At 47.2% G+C, this 20,605-nt stretch overlaps 1 protein-coding gene across 1 annotated transcript in view; it reads right to left on the reverse strand.

The window, feature by feature from the left end:
* LOC119963845 (dedicator of cytokinesis protein 2-like) overlaps positions 1-20,605 on the reverse strand; it is a 1,353,280-nt gene that overhangs the window by 144,156 nt on the left and 1,188,519 nt on the right. Inside the window, 1 exon segment of the mRNA XM_038793193.1 lies at positions 1,915-2,005. Within this exon segment, the coding sequence (XP_038649121.1) occupies positions 1,915-2,005 (91 nt within the window).

The following is a 20,605-nucleotide window of genomic DNA, read 5'->3' on the forward strand; positions in this document are numbered from 1 at the left end:
CCCCACTCAGCTTCCCCATCCCTCATCCATGGCGTCTCCACGGCCAGCTCAGGTGACGGAGACTACTCGAGGTCTATCGCTCCCGGACTCCAGGACATCAGCAGGACCATCAGCCGATCCGACGACTCCTCCTCCACTACGGCGCTCGGCCAGGACGTCAAGGACCACCAAACGACTGATCGAATCCATCTAGAGTTCTACGGTCCCATGGACTTCCTTTTGTAAATATTGTTATGTCTGGGCCAGTGGCAAGCCCCCAAATTCGACAAGGGTACGGAGAGAAAATTATTCTCCCGACGGCTACTCATATCATCAGTTCTTCCCCCCCCCCCCACCCCGGGTCTCGTTCACACCCCCCCCCCCCCGCCTTCCTTCTCCGTAAGGGGTGAATGTGATGATATGATCTGCATACTCGTCTGCCATTGGGCCAGAACGTCGGCTTACCATTGGCCCTGGTCGGTCATGTGCCTCTCGACCGATTGGCCGAGAGGCTGAGTTAACCACGCCTCTATCAACGAGGTATAAATGCTCAGAAGCCTGACATTGGTAAATCACTCGCCTCGCGTGCAATTGATGGTGCATCAGTTATGCGGGTAGACTGGAGAAATTAGGATTTTCCTTAGCGTTCCAAAGGGAATTGGATAAATACTTGCAGGAGAAACATTAACTGCGGGTTATGTGAAAAGTGTGTGGGGGGGGTGTGGGGGGGGCAAAGCCACTGCAGATTTGATGGGCCAAATAGTCTTGCACTGTTTTGTGCTATTCGATAATTCAATAATTTAGTTCCTTCCATCAATTTCCCGATTCACACACGGATAACTGAACTATTCCAGTTCTGGTGAAATTTTCAGTGATGCCAAGGCACCCAGAGGGGACTGCTGCGTTGGTGAAACCTGGATTACCAGCCCTAGAACACATTGGCTGGAGACGTCCATGGGGTAACAATCATAGCCACGTTGCCACTCACTCCTAATTACTTACTTGGAAATGAAGCCAATCCATCCTCGTCTGACCTTCCGATGCAGGCCAGGTGGGAACAATGTAGTGCAGTGGGCGCCCGAGGACTTGTGTCGAGGTTAGAAGGGTCGGAGGTAAGAAAGCCATGGCCCCTTGTTAAGGGAACTAGCTGCCATCAAGCAGGCAGGTTTAAAGGTCCAGCACTTTGAGTTCAAGGAAAAAGGTAGATTTGTAAGGTTGGATTGGGGCTGGGAGAGTGGTGCACGCTAATCAGGCAGCTGAGGATGTAGTGGGGGGGGGGGGGGGGGGTGGGGGGGGGGTGAGGGTTGTAGCGTGGGGGTGGAAGGGTGGAGAAGGTAGTTAGGGGAGTGGTCTGGGAGTGGGAGAAGTTTCTTGGGTGGGAGGGCTGTTGGCAGGACTCATGGTCGGGGCTCAGGGGTGTGGGGAGTGTACCTTTGGGATCTTGAGGCAGAGTCAGAGGATCCTATGGGTGGTCGGTGGAGCGGAAGGGGAGTCCAGTGGAAGTTTGGGGTTCAGATGGACAGTTGGGATGGGGGGGGTGGAAGGTTGAGGGAGGGAGGGACTGGGGGGGGGGGGGGGGGGGGGGGGGGAGAGGAGATGGGGACTACCCATGAAGGGGTGGGGGAGGTCAATACAATAGTTACCCAGAAATTAGAATTGGCTTTTTTTTTCCCTGTGTGACTATTCCTGTAAGACAGTCAGAACCCTCCGGAACCCCTGGTTTAAATTGCACTTGCGGATTGTTTCCAGTGCAGGACAATTGTCCAACGCAAGTTTAAACTTCCGGGCAATTTGGCGTGCAATTCTTATGTGGGGACATCTGGGTGGGTGTTGGGGTCTCCCAGTGCATTTTGTTGTACCCCCCTGGGTAATAGTTCCTCAGAGCTCAGATGTTACCGGTTAATACGTTGAACCTAGAAATGTTTTGGTTGTTACCTTCAGTAGCTTTGCATGCAGGAGCAGAGTGAAGGCTGCTTCAGTAAAATTCTCATAGAAGAGATGCAAATCCCGAAGTTTATACAGATACCTGAGAGGGAAGGAGGGGAAAAGGGAAAAAAAATGATCAGATGCTTACACTGGCTAAGAAAGAAAGACTTGTGTTTATATAGCGCTTCACTTGAAAGTCTCTCAGCATTTTACAGCCAGTGAAGTACTTTTGAAATGCAGTCACTGTTGTATTGTAGAAAATGTGAGAGCTGATTTATATACAGCAAACTCCCAGAAGCAGCAATGCCTCACGGACCAGAAAATCTTTGTTTCGTAGCGTTCGTGGCCTCCTGGTTGAGAAATAAATATTGATCAGTGCTTTGGGATAAATTCTCTTGCTGTTCGAAATGTTGCTGCAGGAATTTTTTACATCCACCTGAGAGGGAGACTTTGCTTTAATATCACATTGGAAAGACAGCACCTCTGACACTGCTGTACTGCCTTAGTACTGCAACGGGAGACTCAGCCTAAACATTTTACACACAAGCCCCTGGAGTATGGTTCAACACGACGATCTTTTAACAGGGGGACAAGTTGCTATCCACTCAGCCATAATCGATATGTTAAGCGATAGCAATACAATGTTTTTCGAATAGTTATAGAATGTAAATCACCAATACTTTTCAGGAATAAAGAAGTATTTAACAAGCCTCAACATTTATTCAATGATCAAGACCACTTCCTGCCATCACACCACATCCTTTCCCTTTTAAGAAGCACAGCGAGCTTCATTTGTTGTAGGTGGCCATTTTGTGAGAGGAGATATGGAGAATGGGTCATTCCTTGCCCAAAGACCACTTTGTGACAACTGTCCCAAAACCGTCCGTCACCGCTCTGAAATATACCCTCCTCTTGCCCTGCTGTCCAGGGGTATTTGAAAATCTTGCTGCTTCCTCTACCTTAAAAATCCTACACAACTCAGCAAAGCTCCCTGTTGTGAAGACATTTAGATGAGCACCTGAAACGCCACAGGATACAAGGCTATGGACCAATGGGATTAAATAGAGAGGTGCTTGATGGTTGGCGCAGACACAATGGGCCAAAGATCCTTTTTCTGTAAAACGCTATGGCTCTATGAGGCGTCTCATCGCAAACGTTGACCCTCTCAGGTCATCCCGAGGACTAGCCACTGCACTGAGGTACCAAAGGGTTAACGGCCCTTGCGTATCTGAATCCCATCACAAGCTAACTATTCACGAGATGACAGAGAACAGTAACAAAAGAAGCCGGTGTCCTATAATGACAGAGTCTCCTGTTTATCATTAATATTGTAGTGGTGTCACCGCAAGCATCAATTCGGTAATATAATCAAATACACGAGAGACAGTAATTGTAGGATGTCCTTGGTAAATGCCCGTGGGTTCTCATTAACATCATAAAATCCTTTAGATGGCACAATATGAATTCTAATTCACTGACAATGCATAAGTTTCTGCCAGCGACCTGCCACAGTCAGCAAACAAAATCAAAGAGTGACCTTCCCATGTTAATTGTTTGTTCTGACAGTCAACATGAGTAATCAGTCAATTTTGTGTTAGCAGATGTTTAACACAATTGGTGTTACTAATGAAATTAAAACCATAGCGATGTTCAGTTTGATGAAGAGCAGGGCTTCAGGAGATAGGCATCGTCTTGCGCTGGCACTAAAGGCGACTAACTGTTTCTGAGGGATCTTTCTCTTCCAGGAAGGGTGGGCGCCAAGGATTTTACGCACTTCTAGCAACAGAAAAAAGTCAATTAGGCCCAATAACCCTTTTGTCTTCCCCTATTTTCGGAGAAGGCACTGTCAGATTAGTCCTGCTGTTCTACATGTATCAATTACAGCTTTGTGGCAGCGCCCTTGCCCATGGGTCAGATGGTTTGCCGATTCAAGCCCTATGAAAGGAAATAGTTGAAGTCGGTGCTCCCACGCAATACTGAGGGAGCGGCAAGGTTTTGGCAATGCTTTCTTTTGGATGGAATTTTAAATAAAGCCCCATCCATCGGCTCAGGTGATTATCAAAGATCCCATGGGTGTTCTCTCTGATATGCTGGCCAGAATTGGTCAACCAACTTCATTAAAGAAAACAGTTGAACTGGTGACTATCACATTGCAGCTTGTGGGGACTTTGCTGTGTGCACCTTGGCTGTCGCATTTCCCACATGACAACAGTGGCTCCATTTCATCAACTGCAAGATGCATCGGGGTGTTACGGTAAAGCAAATCTTTGATTGGCTGTCGCTAAGAGACAATTTGTTGGACATCTCATCAGAGGCGGACATTCTTCATCTGTGAGCCGTGAGGGTTGGAAAGTTTTTTTTGCCGTGAGGGGTAGGGTGGGTGAGGGGCGGGGTGGGGGGGGGGGGGCAGTGGAAACTTGGGGGGCAGTGAGTGCTAAGGTAGATCAAGGCTGCGATTTATTGGCTGCGTCCCGCCAGAATCGTGATGGGACGTGGCCAGTAGATCCCCCAAGTTACCTCTTCCGGGTCGCCCTAGGGTCGTTACACCTCGCGAGACCTGACGAGATCTTGCAAGACGTTGTGATCCGGATCCCACCCATAACAGGCGGGACCCAGACTTACAGAGTTAACACTGCCGGCGCCAGATCTAACCAGCTCCCGGGATCTGTCGGCCTCGCCGAGGAGACACCAGCCGGACGTCATTCAGCATTGGTCTCCACTAGTGGCACTTCCAGGTTGGCAGGGGCACTGCCAGGGTGCCAGGCTGGCAGTGCCATGGTGCCCAGGTGGCATTTTTCCTGCACAGGGGATCGGGTCCGGGGCTGCCCTTCCCATATGAGGTGGGGTGCGGGGTCTCAAGGACCCCCCCCCAACAGGTGAGTTGGTGTGTTGGGGGGATCTGGGAGTTGCGTCGGGTGGCCAATAGATCGGGACGCCATACGAGCGGAGGTGCTCAGTCCTCAGAAATGCGACTGAGTGCGGCCTCAACAGGGCATCCCCCGCTGAGGCCTGTACAACAAAGTGCCGTTAGATAGCAGGGTCGTTCCCGGTGCTTCCCCTCCAATCCCGCCCAGAGCAGACTCTATTTTTTTCATTTCGTTAGATCGCGCCCCATGTCTTCGTTCAACACAACTATACACTGAGCAGATTATGTTTCAAATTCCCACTGGCTTCAATGAACTGCCGTGGATGGTATGTTATATTGAATTACTTTATCAGCAGCTGCCTGGCTGGATACTGATCAGCTTCGATGGTCGTGACAGGAGATTGCGACTTTGTGCGATTGTGTTAAAAGGGATGGATGTTGGAAAATGAGCTGGCAGTGCCCTATCACTCACGTTATGCCATTGCAATGTAATTGGAGTGCCAGGCTAGATTTTAGTACTCATGTCCTGGAGCGCAACTGGAATTGACAACCTGCTGACTCAGGAGAAGGAGCCATGGCTGACTTATCAGCTTAAGCCTGTCCCACCATCCAGTTTGATCTGATTGATTTCCATCTTAACTCCATCTCTCTCTGCTTTGGTTCCATGACCCTTCGTCTCCTTGCCTGACAAAAAAATCGATCGCTCTCTGATTTGAAAATTTCTGTTGACCCCCAGCCCCAGTTGCATCTTTGAGGTAGAGAGCTCCAGATCTCGACTATACTCTGTGTAAAGAATGACATCCTGACGTCACTCAGCTCCTGAATCTAATTAGATCATGGCTGACCTGTACCTAAACTCCATTCACCAAATCTTTGTTTCATCTCCCTGAATGCCCTAAGGTTTTCAAACATGATCCAACATCCACATATTCTTCTCGACTCCACCCCTTGGCTTGAAGCTTTTTTGCTTGTCAAGGATCTTTTTGCAGATGTTTTGGGAACAGCGATTATCACTGGCTGTTACTGGACTGAATAGTTGACACTAGAATTAGGGTTTGAGGTTGTTCTTTTTAATGTTACACATTAAATTTTGATATGATTTGGAATGTACTGCCAGAAAGGTTGGAAGAAGCAGAATAAATGGCAACATTCTGAAGGGTAAGGGATATTATATTATGAATGGCAGGGGGGCCTGAGAGTGCATATCCACAGATCCATGAAGGTGGCGGGGCAGGGAGATATGGTGGTTAAGAAGGCATATGGGATACTTGTGTTTATTAGCCCAGGCATGGAATACAAGAGCAGAGATGTCATGCTGGAACTGTCCTGAACGCTGGTTAGGCCACGACTGGAACACTGGCCGGGATTCTCCGGGACCCGGCGGGTCGGGCCGTATCGGCGCCAAGATAGTGGCGTGAACCACTCCGTCATCGGGTCGCACCTTCGGGGGCTAGGCCGGCGCTGGAGTGGTTGGCACCATGCCAATCGGCACCGAAGGGCCTCCGCCGCCTGGCGCGAGTTGGCGCATGTGCAGGAGCGCCAGCGTGTTCTGGCGCATGTGCAGAACCGCTGCCGTGTTTCCTGCGCAATGTGCAGGGGGTTTCTTCTCCGCGCCAGCCAGGGTGGAACTTTACACAGGACGGCGCGGAGGGAAAGAGTTCCACCACGGCACAGGCCCGCCCGCAGATCGGTGGGCCCCGATCGCGGGCCAGGCCACCGTGGGGCCCCAGAGGGTGATAGGAGTCTGGAACTCACTGCCTGAACAAGTTACTGAGTCAGAAACTCATAACATTTAAGCAGTATTTAGATATTCATTTGAGTTGCCATAACCTCCAAGGCTACTGACCCAGTGCTGGAAAATGGGATTCATGTAGTCAGATCTCTGTTGACAAACATGGACACGATAAGCCGAATGATCTCCTGTGCTGTAAGCATCTATGAATACAAACCTGGAGGGGAAGAATTTGCAGGGATTGTGGCCAGTGGGAATGGGACAAACGAGTAATAATAATTATCTTTATTGTCACAAGTAGGCTTACATTCACACTGCAATGAAGTTACTCTGAAAATCCTCTAGTCGCCACATTCCGGCGCCTTTTCGGTACACAGAGGGAGAATTCAGCATATTCAAATTGCCTGACAGCACATCTTTCGGGTCTTGTGGGAGGAAACCGGAGCACCCAGAGGAAACCCACGCAGTCAGGGGGGGTACGTGCAGACTCCGCACGGACAGTGACACAAGCCGGAAATCGAACCTGGGACCCTGGCGCTGTGAAGCCACAGTGCTACCCACTGTGCTACCGTAGTCCCTTTCGAAGAGTTTGACACAGGTAAAATGGCCTGATTGGCCTTCTTCTGCATTATATCCTCTCATGATTCTGTTTGGCTTATGTGGACCCTCCCTCAGTGATCAGGAACGATCTCGCGATGAGGAAGCCAGGTCCCGAGCTGTAACTTGGCCAGAAAGGAAACCTGCACTCAGCTGTTTGCCTCAGTTCTGTGTCGCATGCTGGCCACTGTGGAAAGATGAGAACCACGCTGCCAACAATTCTGTAATATAAATACTGAACAAGAGGGTGAGAACATGCTCTTGGCAATCTGACTCGCAGTAACGAGGACTGTTGATGATCAATAAAACAAAAGAGGCTTCACTCACTCAGCTGGGCCTGTTATCTTATTAAAGGCCACTTTCAGTCAATGCTGAAGAGTTGTCGAGTTAATCGAGTTTCTTGTTGAAGTTCCACTCCAGAGACATGAACACCAGGCTAACATTCCCGATATATTACTGAGGGACTGCGGCATTATTGGAGGTGCTGTCTTTAGGATGAAACAATGGCTGCACTTCTTTCCCTGCAAAATGCTTTGGGAAATCCCGAGAATGTGACAGATTTTAAAAAACGAGAAATTATTTATTTCTTGGGTTGTTTACAATTAACTTGCTGCTGCTTCGATTGGCTGATATACTCATTGTTCTGACGTCTGCCCATTTGTAAAGCAGGCTAAAAACACCACGAGCAATGAAGCAGAGACATCTCATTCACTTGCTCACCTCACCCCTGAAAGATTGAGACCAAATTTCAATGTTAGGGCTTCCCCACCAGAAGAAACTTGCATTTCCCGATCTATCTTTTACTCACCTTAAAATAACTCTATTAAGTTGAACCCACCATCTTTTGTACTCGAGGGGGTACCAGCCTCGTCTTTGCTACCCGCGGCAGGAACACCTCCCCGCCCTATCAAGAGGCCATGGGCGCGATTCACCGGCCTCGTCGTGCCCAACTTGGTGTCATGACGAGGCCATTGAATCTCTTGCGAGATTCACGATGCTCGAAACATCTTGCGAGATTCAATGGAATCTCCCGACGTTTCGCGATCTGGATCTTCTTCTCGATGGGCGAGATCCAGGGGCGCATATTTAAATGGGCCATTAGGGTCATCAGGCCCTCGCCCAGCAAGGCCTCAACCGGGCACCATTTGGTATTGGTTCGCAAATTCGTGAACCAGTTGTGATGGCAACAGGGTGGTCTCCCTGAGGAGTTGAGGCCCCTGGGTAGTCGGGCACTGGGCAGGGTGGTACCTTGGCTTAGCACCTTGGCACTGCCACCTGGGCACCCTGGCAGTGCCACCCTGGAACTGCCAGGGTTGCCCGGGTGACACTACCAAGCTGGTAGGGGCACTGCCAGGGTTCCAGGCTGGCAGTGCCAAGGGACCCAGAGTCAGGCCTAGGGTGGGCCTTACCCATAAGATGTGGGGTGAAGGGGAGCTTGTGGACTCCGGAAGAGGAAGGTTGGGTGAAGAGGGGGGGGTCCTGAGGCCGTGGTGATCTGAGGGGGCGGGGGTCGAAAGATCAGGGCTGCCTTTAAAAATGACGCCCCAATTCGCAAGTAGGAAATGACTTCAAGAGTGGCCTCGACAGGAAGTTCCTCTCAGAGGCCAATAAAAATTGTCAGTAATATTGGATAGAGGGGTCTTTCTTGGCACTGCAGACACCAAGAAACACCACACCAAACGTGGGGCCATTCAGTGGACTTCAGCTGAATCATGTCCCATGACGCAGGTCCTAACAACCCTGCAGTTCAAAAATGGATAATTGTTGGATGGGGCATTCAAGGCACTTGCAATCTAACAAAATGGCAGCCTGCAGTATCCCTGCATTTTTCCCAATGCTCGAGTTGGGTCTTTGGCTCTGCAAGAAAATTCATTTCCTGAGGTGGTGGTATATGTTGTTAGAGCCATAAGTATAAAATCATTTCTGTTATTGCATAGAATTACACAGAATGTACAGCACAGAGCCCTTTGATCCACACGGTCCATGTTGGTATTGATGGTTTACTCAAAACTCCTCCCATCCTTGCCTGATCAGCGCAATGCTCAATTCCCTATGCCCGTGTGCTATTCTAGCCTCCCCTTGTCCACCTCAACAACTCCTTGTGCTATCAATATCCACATTCCCGTCATTCTCTCAGAAAGGAAACTCCTTCTGTTGAATTTCCTGGTGACTGTCTTATGCTGATGGCCTTTGGGTTTTGCTCTTGGAGGTTTTTTTTTATTCATTTACCGGCTGTGGGCTCTCACAAAGGGATTGGGGGAATTTACCTGGTTCTCCCATTCTCTGACCAAAGGTGTCCTGTAGACACTACCTGACATCCATGCCAAGTAGGCTTGTGAGGGATCACAGCCTGTGCTGTGTCTTTAACCACAACCGTGAATGAAAAAGACCACACTTACAAAGTATTGAGTGCTTTCAATATATTGGACAGAAGTTGTAACGCCAACAACTTATATTGACGTAGCACCTTTAACATAATGAAAAATCTCAAGATGCTTCACACGTGCCTGATATATCAAAGCATAAGAATGCGCTACTGAAGGAGCTGGCAGGGCAGATGACCAAATGCTTGGTCAAAGAGGTAGGTTTTAAGAAGTGTCTTAAAGGAGCAAAGTGAGGTAGAGAAGGGAGAGGTGTAGAGGGGAAATTTCCGAGCTTGGGACTGAGGCAAATTAAGACACATGCATTTCCCCAGTTGCTGTTTCCCTCTGGACACCCCTTCCCTGTCAACATAAGAACATAAGAACATAAGAACTAGGAGCAGGAATAGGCCATCTGGCCCTCGAGCCTGTTCCGCCATTCAATGAGATCATGGCTGATCTTTTGTGTACTCAGCTCCACTTTCCCGCCCGAACACCATAACCCTTAATCCCTTTATTCTTCAAAAAACTATCTATCTTTATCTTAAAAACATTTAATGAAGGAACTTCAACTGCTTCACTGGGCAAGGAACTCCATAGATTCATAACTCTTTGGGTGAAGAAATTCCTCCTAAACTCAGTCCTAAATCTACTTCCCCTTATTTTGAGGCTACGCCCCCTAGTTCTGCTTTCACCCGCCATGGTTCCTAGGTGATGCCCCATTGGCACTCAAATACCTCCCCATGCTCCTCTCCTCTCCCATTCCTTCCTCGCCACTGTTCCCCCCTTCTCCCCACCTAAGTTCAGACTTACTGCTGTCCACGGACCCCTCCCCACCCTGACTCACCCCACTTTTGCCTCGGTTTGCTTCCTTTAAATAAATTCCTCAAGGGCAATTTGGGATGGGCAACAAATGCTGACCTTGCCAGCAATGTTCACGACGCATGAAATAATAAGATGGAGTGGATTGCCTTCAGCTGAGACGAGGGGTGGAGAATATTAGATTGTTGGAATGTAACCCACGTAAATCCCCAGTGTTTCATGCATGAGGCATAAGAACGAGAGTCTGGATGTAGATTGAAAAAAAATCATAATTGTAAATTTTCAAAGACCATCTGGTGCTGTAGGCACAGACACTGTCTCGTTATCTTTTGCCAGTACAGCTTGCCAATGCTCTCCAATGATTGGAAAATTACAAAATACTTAGCACAAGGGATATGAGCCAGAAGTTTCCACCCTCCTCCTTGCTAAATCCAGATCCATTCTACAGACAGTGACATGCAATTCCCTTAACCATCAAATGACCAAGCTTTGCTGTCTATTCGCATGAAGAGAAAGGAACATGTTCGAGGCTAAGAAAGATTTGAGGCTGAGGGCAGAGAGTGAAGCAGTCTGACCACGTTTGCTCTGGCAGATAGCTTGAGAATACATGATAAGCTGAACGAGCTACTTCTCTGCCTTTGCTGCTTTTAAAAAATATTTATTTTTGGAGCATCATTGACAAGGCTGCTACTACCCACCCTTAGTTGCCCCTTAGGAAGGTGGGGTGATGAGCCACCTTCCTGAAGCCCTATGATCCATGAGGGGTAGGTACGCTCACAATTGCCGTTACAGTTTCAGTTCTTTTGACCCAGCGACGCTGAAGGATGGTGTGTGACTTGGGATGGTGGTGATCCGGCACGCTTGCTGCCTTTGTTTTTCTAGGCAGTAGAAGTTGCGGGTCGAGGAAGTTCTGTCAAAGGAGACTTGGTGCAGTGCATCTTGTAGACGGTACACATGGCTGACAGTGTGTGGCAGAGGAAGTGGCTGTTGAAGGTGGTGGATTGGGTGCCAATCAAGAGGGCACATTTGTCCTGGATGGTGTTGAGCTTTTTGAGTGTTGTTGGAGCTGCACTCGCCCAGGAAGTGGAGAGTATTCCATCACACTCCTGACTTGTATCTTAGAGCAATACTAAACTGGAGGTGGTCTTAACAAGGTGAGGATGGTACGTCCGTCCCTCAGGCAGTGGATCTCAATTGGTCCAGTTCCTGATCGGCTTCTTTGGGACTGCTGAGGTACATGTGATACTTGTGAGGGTAGGCAGTTAAGAGCATCCACATTCGCTATAGGTGTTCCAGGTCAGTGCTTGAAAGAATATTCATACGTGGACAGAATTACCACCCATCATTGAATTCTTGCTGAGGCGATCGGCAGGATAGCCTTGTCCTCTTTGAAAAGATCCAAGAGTGGCTGTGGTCAGAAACGATGGTAAAGTGTCCACCATGTAAGTACTGATGGAATTTCTTGATGCCAAAGACTATTGATTGTCCTTCCATCTTGACTTATGATTAGCCTTTTTCAGCCCCTGAAAAGGTTCTTGACACATACTCTATCAGCCTGATTGGTCACCCATGCGAGATGACCTTTGATTTGCCATCCTACGCTCGTCCCACCGGCAGCAGGATTCTCCGTCCTTGCAGCCGGCCAATGGGGTTTCCCATTGTGGCACTTCCACGCTGTCGGGAAATCCACGGCGTGAGTGCGCTGCCAGCAAAATGGAGGATCCTGCCGATGGAGAATCCAGCCCGTGACCTCTCATTCTAGATTGCCACACACAAGGACACATCCGCTCTATTAAGTTTCATCCCACCATCAGACTCAACATGGACTACTCTCCAGAATCGGTTGCATTCTTGGACACACTCATCTCCATCATGGACGGACACCTCAGCACTTCGCTTTACCGCAAGCCCACAGATGACCTCACGATGCTCCACTTCTCCAGCTTCCACCCTAAAACATTAAAGAAGCCATCCCCTATGGACAAGCCCTCCGTATACACAGGAAATGCTCAGACGAGGAAGAACGTAACAGACATCAACAGACGGTGAAAGACATTCTTGTAAGAATGGGATATGGCGCTCGTCTCATCGATCGACAGTTCCAACATGCCACAGCAAAAAACCGCACCGACCTCCTCAGAAGACAAACATAGGACACAACCAACAGAGTACCCTTCGTCGTCCAGTACTTCCCCGGAGCGAAGAAACTACAGCATCTTCTTTGCATCCTTCAACATGTCATTGATGAAAACAAACATCTTGCCAAGGCTATCCCCACACCCCACTACTTGTCTTCAAACAACCGCGTAACATCAAACAGACCATTGTTTGCAGCAAACTACCCAGCCTTCAGGAGAATAACGACCACGATACCACACAACCTTGCCATGGCAACCTCTGCAAGACATGCCAGATCATTGACATGGATACCACCATTACACATGAGCACACCACCCACCAGATACGCGGTACATACTCGTGCGACTCGGCCAACGTCGTTTACCCATACGCTGCAGGAAAGGATGTCCCGAGGCATGGTACATTGGCGAGACCATGCAGAGGCTGCGACAACGGATGAATGGACATCACACGACAATTGCCAGGCAGGAATGTTCCCTTCCAGTTGGGGAACATTTCAGAAGTCAAGGGCATTCAGCCTCTGATCTTCGGGTAAGTGTTCTCCAAGGCGGCCTTCAGAACGCGCGACAACGCAGACTCGCTGAGCAGAAACTTATAGCCAAGTTCCGTAGACATGAGTATGGCCTCAACCAGGACCTTGGATTCATATCGCATTACATTCATCCCCCACCATCTGGCCTGGGCTTGCAAAATTCTACCAACTGTCCTGGCTTGAGACAATTCATACCTCTTTAACCTTTGATTATCCCTCTCTCCAGTCGCTCCGTCTGGACCTGTAAAGACGACTCGTATTCAAAGTATCATCTTCATCATTGACTTTGTCTATATATGTGGTTGTGGAACCCACCTCTTCATTCACCTGAAGAAGGATTTGCATTCCAAAAACGAGTGATTCAAAACAAACCTGTTGGACTTTAACCTGGTGTTGTAAGACTTCTTACTATACCCACCCCAGTCCAACGCCGGCATCTCCACATCTTAACACCATGTTATCTTACCTTGTGTATTAACCTTTTGTGTGGCACCTTATCAATGGCCGACTGGAAATCCAGATGTACTACAGCTACAGAGTCCCCATTATCTTTGCTTCTTACATCTTTGAAGAGCTCCAGCAAGTTAGTCAAACACAATTTACCCATTCATAAAGTCATGCTGACTCTGGTGGATTGGGTTTTGACTTTTCAAATATCCTGTTCCTTAATAATGGATTCTAACAATTTACGAATGACAAATTTTAAACTAACTGGTCTTTAGTTTCCTACTTTCTGCATCCCTCCTTTGGAATATGGATGTTATGTTAAAAATGTTTCCAATCCACTGGAAAATTCCCTGCATGCAGGGAATTTAGGAATAGTATAACCAATGGATCTATTATCTCCACTGCCACTTCCTTTAAGATGCTAGGATGTCAGCCAGCAGGCCCTGGGGACTTGTCTTTCTTCAATCCAAGTAGTTTTCTTAGTACCTTTTCCCTGTTGATGATGATTGTCCTAAGTTCCTCCCTTTTTATTATCTCTGCAGTACCTGTTACTATTTACGACAAAATACTGGTTTAGTGTCTCCATCATTTCTGTATGTCCCACTATTAATTCCCCACTCTCGTCCTCCAAGGGACCAACATTAACCTGAGCTACTCTCTTCCCTTTTATATACTTTTGCTATCCTTAATAGTTTTCTTTTGTAATTTACCTTTGCTCTTCTTACAAAACTTTTAGTAACCCTTTGTTGGTCTTTAAAAGTTTCCCAATCTTCCAGCCTGCGACTGGCCTTTGCAACATGGTATACCTCAGGTTTTGTCTTTGTATTATCATTAACTTCCTTTCTTAGCCATAGATGTTTATTACACCTTTTAAAATCTTCCTTTCTTGAAATATATTTTAGTTGGGAGGAGTTGAATATTACTTTAAACTTTTGTCACTGCTAATCAGCTGTCTTCGCATTTATTCTTCCTCCCCAGACCACAAGGGTCACATCGGCCCTCATGTCTATGTAATTAGCTTTGCTAACTCCAGAACGCTAATTTATTGCCCTGAAATTAAATTTCAAATTCTGGCATGCAATGATCACTCTTCCCTACAGGATTCTTAACTATGAGATCATTCATTAATCCCTCCTCATTGCACAATACCAAATCCAGAATAGCCTGCTCCATGGTTGGTTCCATAATATAATGCTCCAAGAAACAATCTCCAATACATTCGGTGAACTCGCCCTTGAGGCTACCGTTGCCAATTTGATCAATCCAGCCTACATGAATATTAAAATCGCCCTGATTATTGCCATACCTTTCTTACATGCCCTCAGTATCTCTTGGTTTATACTGTGCCTCACTGTGGAACTACTGTTTGGGGACCTATAAATTATCCCACCAAGGACATCTTTCCCTTGCTATTTATTATTTCTACCCAGGCTAATTCTACATCTTGATGTCCAGTGCCTATATCATTTTTCACTACAGCACTGATTTCTTCCTGTACTAACAAAGCCACACCACCTCCTTTTCCTTCTTGCCTATCCTTCTGAAATACTGTGTACCCTTGGATATTAAACTCCCAGGCCTAGTCTCCTTGTGATCACTGTTTTCAAAGAGAAAATAGGAACAGAAGAACTAGGAGCAGAAGTAGGCCATCTGGCCCCTCGAGCCTGCTCCGCCATTCAATGAGATCATGGCTGATCTTTTGTGGACTCAGCTCCACTTTCAGGCCCTAACACCATAACCCTTAATCCCTTTATTCTTCAAAAAACTATCTATCTTTATCTTAAAAAGATTTAATGAAGGAGCCTCAACTGCTTCACTGGGCAAGGAATTCCATAGCTTGAATTTGAAACGTGGCTTAAGAAAGAGAACAGTGAATCATGGTAAATGGTTATTTTTCAGATTGGAGGTTGGTCGATGGTGGTGTTGCCCCAGGGTTCAGTGCTAGGACCACTGTTTTCTGGTAGATATAAAGGGCTTGGATACTGGAATACAGAATTCACCGGTCGCAGAAGGATCACCTATTGTAGACAATTAATACCCATCACTTGTTTCTCTTAACCGGAACAATATAATTGACATAACATTAACAATCCTTAACAATGTAATTGACAAGACATTAGCAGGGACAAATTGCATTGATGCATTTCAGAGGAAGCTGGATAAGTACATGAGGGAGAAATGTATAGGATATGCTGATATGGTGGGAAGATGGAAGGAGGCTCATGTGGGGCATAAACACCTTTTTCTGGGCTATAAAATTCTATGCACAAGAATTAGAAGCGTGCAATTCTATGAGCCTTCTGTGCCCTCATCATATTAAAATACAGATACATTACTCCATCGTTCTTTCAGGATTTATTATCTTTTTACGGTGTGATTCCTTACCGCCCACGTAGGAGACACATAAGGACAAGTCGCTAGCCTGAAAGCGTAATGGATGGAGATTGAATAGAAAACTTTCAAAAGGAACCTGCGTAAATAATAATAATAATAATAATCGTTTATTGTCACAAGTAGGCTTCAATGAAGTTACTGTGAAAAGCCCCTAGACGCAATAAAACCAGGGCAAATGGATTCAAAGCAGATGCAGTCAAACTAAGGACTGAGGTTAAAAATGGATTGTTCGCATTTACCTCCTTTTTTCCTCAACGTTGCCATCTCCGATTATGAAACCCTGCCCTCCTGCCCTTCATCATTAAGTTTCTCACTCATGAAATCCCCAATAGAGTCCCAAAAGAAAGAATGGCCAGAGAACATTTAGCGGTCAGAAGGAGGCCATTCGGCCTGGAATATCTGCGCCAGATGGAGAGGAATTATCTAGTCTAATCCCACTTTTCCAGCTCTGGGCCTGTAGCCCTATGAGTTACTCCATTCCAGATGCATATTCACGAGTTGCTTAAATGCGATGAGGGTTTCTTCCTCTACCACCCTATCGGTGAGTGGTTTCTGGATCCCCCACCACGCTGAGGGTGAGAACAAATTCTCCTCAACTCACTCTCTGATCCTCTACTTTATATATTGATTTGAAAAATTCATTCATGGGATGAGGGCATGCTGGCTGGGCCAGCACTTCTTTCCCATCCGTGATTGGCCTTGAACTGAGTGGCTCAGCCATTTCAGGGGGCAGTTAAGAGCCAAGAGTGAGGTGGCGTAAGGGATAAGGGGGCTGAATAGCTTGTAAAACAACTCAGACAACATCCCAAAGAATCGAGGTGGGCCTTCCAGCCAGCCTGCCTCAGCACTCGCCCTGCCTATCAGCTCCTAAGATCGACATCCAAGATCGGGTGGGCCCGACTCGATCTGAACCCCCACTTCACTGTCGCGAAAATTAGATCAAATTAAATCCTTTAAACTGAAGCATGTCTGTCAAGTCGGGAATTTTCTGGCCACAGAAATGAAATGGAGCGCCCCCCTCAAACTCGATCAACAAAGGGGAAAATGCAAAATGAGGATTTTCTAAATGTAATCCTCGTGTACGCTCAAGATGAACAAGTGTTCATTAATTGTGTTGATCATTCTCCGGAGAAAGAGACATACCTAACATCAGCTTTTAACATGGTTAGGACTAGTTTGGATTCAGATCGTCACGTTCCACTGTTGAGGTAGCTTACTCCCCTGCCCTCCCACTCTCAGAGAATCCCTACAATGCAGCAAGAGGCCATTCGGCCCATCAAGTCTGCACAGACTCTTAAAAAGGCAACCCCCACCTAGGCCCAAATCCTGCCCTGTAAACGCACCCTAAGGGGAAATTTATCATGCCTAATCCACCTTAACTGTACATCTTTGTACAGAGCGACCGGAGGAAACCCACACAGACGCAGAGAGAACGTGCAAACTCCACACAGAGATCAGAATTGAACCCGGGTCCATGGCGCTGTGAGGCATCAGTGCGAACCATTGTACCAGCAGCAGGTTTTCAAATATATGTCCAATTCCCGACATTAAGTTAATTCTGGATCGGCTACCAGCGCTCTTTAAGGCAGTGTGTTCCAGACCATAAACACTTACCACTTCACACTTTTTGCTAATTATTTCCAACCTGTGTTCTTTTATCACCGACCCTCCAACCAATGGAAACGATTTATTCTTTTTCACACTATCGAAGCACTTCTGAATTTAGACATTTTCTCTGCTGGGGTCGATAGCGAGAATGGCCATTGGCTCCTAATCCAAGCCTAATCTTTTAAGGGGGAGCGAGGCGGGGAGGGTGGGTGGTAGGGTTTAAATCCCACCGTGGCAGCTGGTAGAATTTAAATTCAATAATAAATCCTGGACTACAAAGTCATTCTCAGTAATAGCGAACATGAAATGACCATTGATTGCTGTTAAAAAAAAACCCATCTGCTTCCCCTGAGGGAAGGAAATCTGCCATCCTGACCCGGTCTGGCCTACTGGTGACTCCTGACCCGTGGCAATGTGATTGTCCCTTAACTGACATCTGAAATGGCCTAGCGTGCACTCATTTCAAGGGAAATTAGGAATGGCAAGGTCATGCCAACGATCTTCACATCTCACGAAAGAATAAACAAAAAGCCTAGTTCTACTTGAACAAAAGTTGACACAATGATCAAGGTAAAGTCTGCCCACAAGTTCAAAGAACAAAGAAAATTACAGCACAGGAACAGGCCCTTCGGCCCTCCCAGCCTGCGCCGATCCAGATCCTTTATCTAAACCTGTCGCCTATTTTCCAAGGTCTACTTCCCTCTGTTGCCGCCCGTTCATATACCTGTCTAGATGCCTCTTAAATGATGCTATCGTGCCCGCCTCTACCACCTCCGCTGGCAAAGCATTCCAAGCACCCACCACCCTCTGCGTAAAAACCTTTCCACGCACATCTCCCTTAAACTTTCCCCCTCTCACCTTGAAATCGTGACCCCTTGTAACTGACACCCCCACTCTTGGAAAAAGCTTGTTGCTGTCCACCCTGTCCATACCTCTCATAATTTTGTATACCTCAGTTAGGTCCCCCCTCAACCTCCGTCTTTCCAACTAAAACATTCCTAATCTACTCAACCTTTCTTCATAGCTAGCATTCTCCATACCAGGCAACATCCTGGTGAACATCCTCTGCACCCTCTCCAAAGCATCCACATCCTTCTGGTAATATTCTCTCTCTTGCACTCCAGTATTTAAGTTCTATGTTCAATCACTAGTCTGTACTGAGTGATCGATGGGCAGAGATGGGGGAACTACTATTCACCTCAAGGTCCTTTGTGCAAGGAAGAAAGATCAGCAATGAACCTTGCCTGACATCCTTTTAAGACACTTTTTGGAAAGGACACATGTGTGCATGTAGAGCAGGAATCATATTAACTCTCATTCCTTCCTGCAGTCAACTATCTTGCTAATATTCACGGTCGAGGAAAACATAATGACAATTTGCATTTATATAGCACTATGAATGTTGTAAAATGTCCCAAAGTACTTCGCAGGAGTCTAATCAGATATAATCTGACCCTGAGCCTGATCAGGAGATACTAGGGCAGGTGTCCGTAGGCTTGATCGAAAGGACAGAGTTTAAGAGGGTCTTAAAAGAGGACAGAACAGAGAACAAAGAACAAAGAAAAGTACAGCACAGAAACTGGCCCTTCGGCCCCCCAAGCCCGTGCCGACCATGCTGCCCGTCTAAACTAAAATCTTCTACACTTCGGGGGTCCGTATCCCTCTATTCCCATCCAATTCATGTATTTGTCAAGATGCCCCTTAAATGTCACTATCATCCCTGCTTCCGCCACCTCCTCCAGCAGCGGGTTCCAGGCACCCACTACCCTCTGTGTAAAAAACTTGCCTCGTACATCTCCACTAAACCTTACCCCTCGCACCTTAAACCTATGCCCCCTAGTAATTGACCCCTCTACCCTCGGGAAAAGCCTCTGACTATCCACTCTGTCTATGACCCTGATAATTTTGTAGACCTCTATCAGGTCGCCCCTCAACCTCCGTTGTTCCAGTGAGAACAAACCGAGTTTATTCAACCGCTCCTCATAGCTAATGCCCTCCATACCAGGCAACATCCTGGTAAATCTCTTCTGCACCCTCTCTAAAGCCTCCACATCCTTCTGGTAGTGTGGCGCCCAGAATTGAACACTATACTCCAAGTGTGGCCTAACTAAGGTTCTATACAGCTGCAACATGACGTGCCAATTCTTATACTCAATGCTCCGGCCAATGAAGACAGGCATGTCGTATGCCTTCTTGACTACCTTCTCCACCTGTGTTGCCCCTTTCAGTGACCTATGGATCTGTACACCTAGACCTTTCTGACTTTCAATACTCTTCAGGGTTCTACCATTCACTGTATATTCCCTGCATTAGACCTTCCAAAATGCATCACCTCACATTTGTCCGGATTAAACTCCATCTGCCACCTCTCCTCCTAAGTCTTGAAACAATCTAAATCCTGCTGTATCCTCTGACAGTCCTCATTGCTATCCGCAATTCCACCAACCTTTGTGTCGCCTGCAAACTTACTAATCAGACTAGTTGCATTTTCCTCCAAATCATTTATATATACTACGAGTAGCAAAGGTCCCAGCACTGATCCCTGCAGAACATCAATAGTCACAGCCCGTCAATTAGAAAAGCACCCTTCCATTGCTACTCTCTGCCTTCTATGACCTAGCCAGTTCTGTATCCACCTTGCCAGCTCACCCCTGATCCCGTGTGACTTCACCTTTTGTACCAGTCTACCATGAGGGACCTTGTCAAAGGCCTTACTGAAGTCCATATAGACAACATCCACTGCCCTACCTGCATCAATCATCTTTGTGACCTCTTCAAAAAACTCAAGTTAGTGAGACACGACCTCCCCTTCACAAAACCATGCTGCCTCTCACTAATACGTCCATTTGCTTCCAAATGGGAGTAGATCCTGTCTCGAAGAATTCGCTCCAGTAATTTCCCTGCAACTGACATAAGGCTCACCGCCCTGTAGTTCCCTGGATTATCCTTGCTGCCCTTCTTAAACAAAGGGACAACATTGGCTATTCTCCAGTCCTCCGGGACATCACCTGAAGACAGTGAGGATCCAAAGATTTTTGTCAAGGCCTCAGCAGTTTCCTCTCTAGCCTCCTTCAATATTCTGGGGTAGGTCCCAACAGTCCCTGGGGACTTATCTACCGTAATATTTTTCAAGACGCCCAACACCTCGTCTTTTTGGATCTCAATGTGACCCAGGCTATCTACACACCCTTCTCCAGACTCAA

This window comes from Scyliorhinus canicula, chromosome 3 (assembly GCF_902713615.1).
Source record: "Scyliorhinus canicula chromosome 3, sScyCan1.1, whole genome shotgun sequence".
Classification (NCBI taxonomy): Eukaryota; Metazoa; Chordata; class Chondrichthyes; order Carcharhiniformes; family Scyliorhinidae; genus Scyliorhinus; species Scyliorhinus canicula.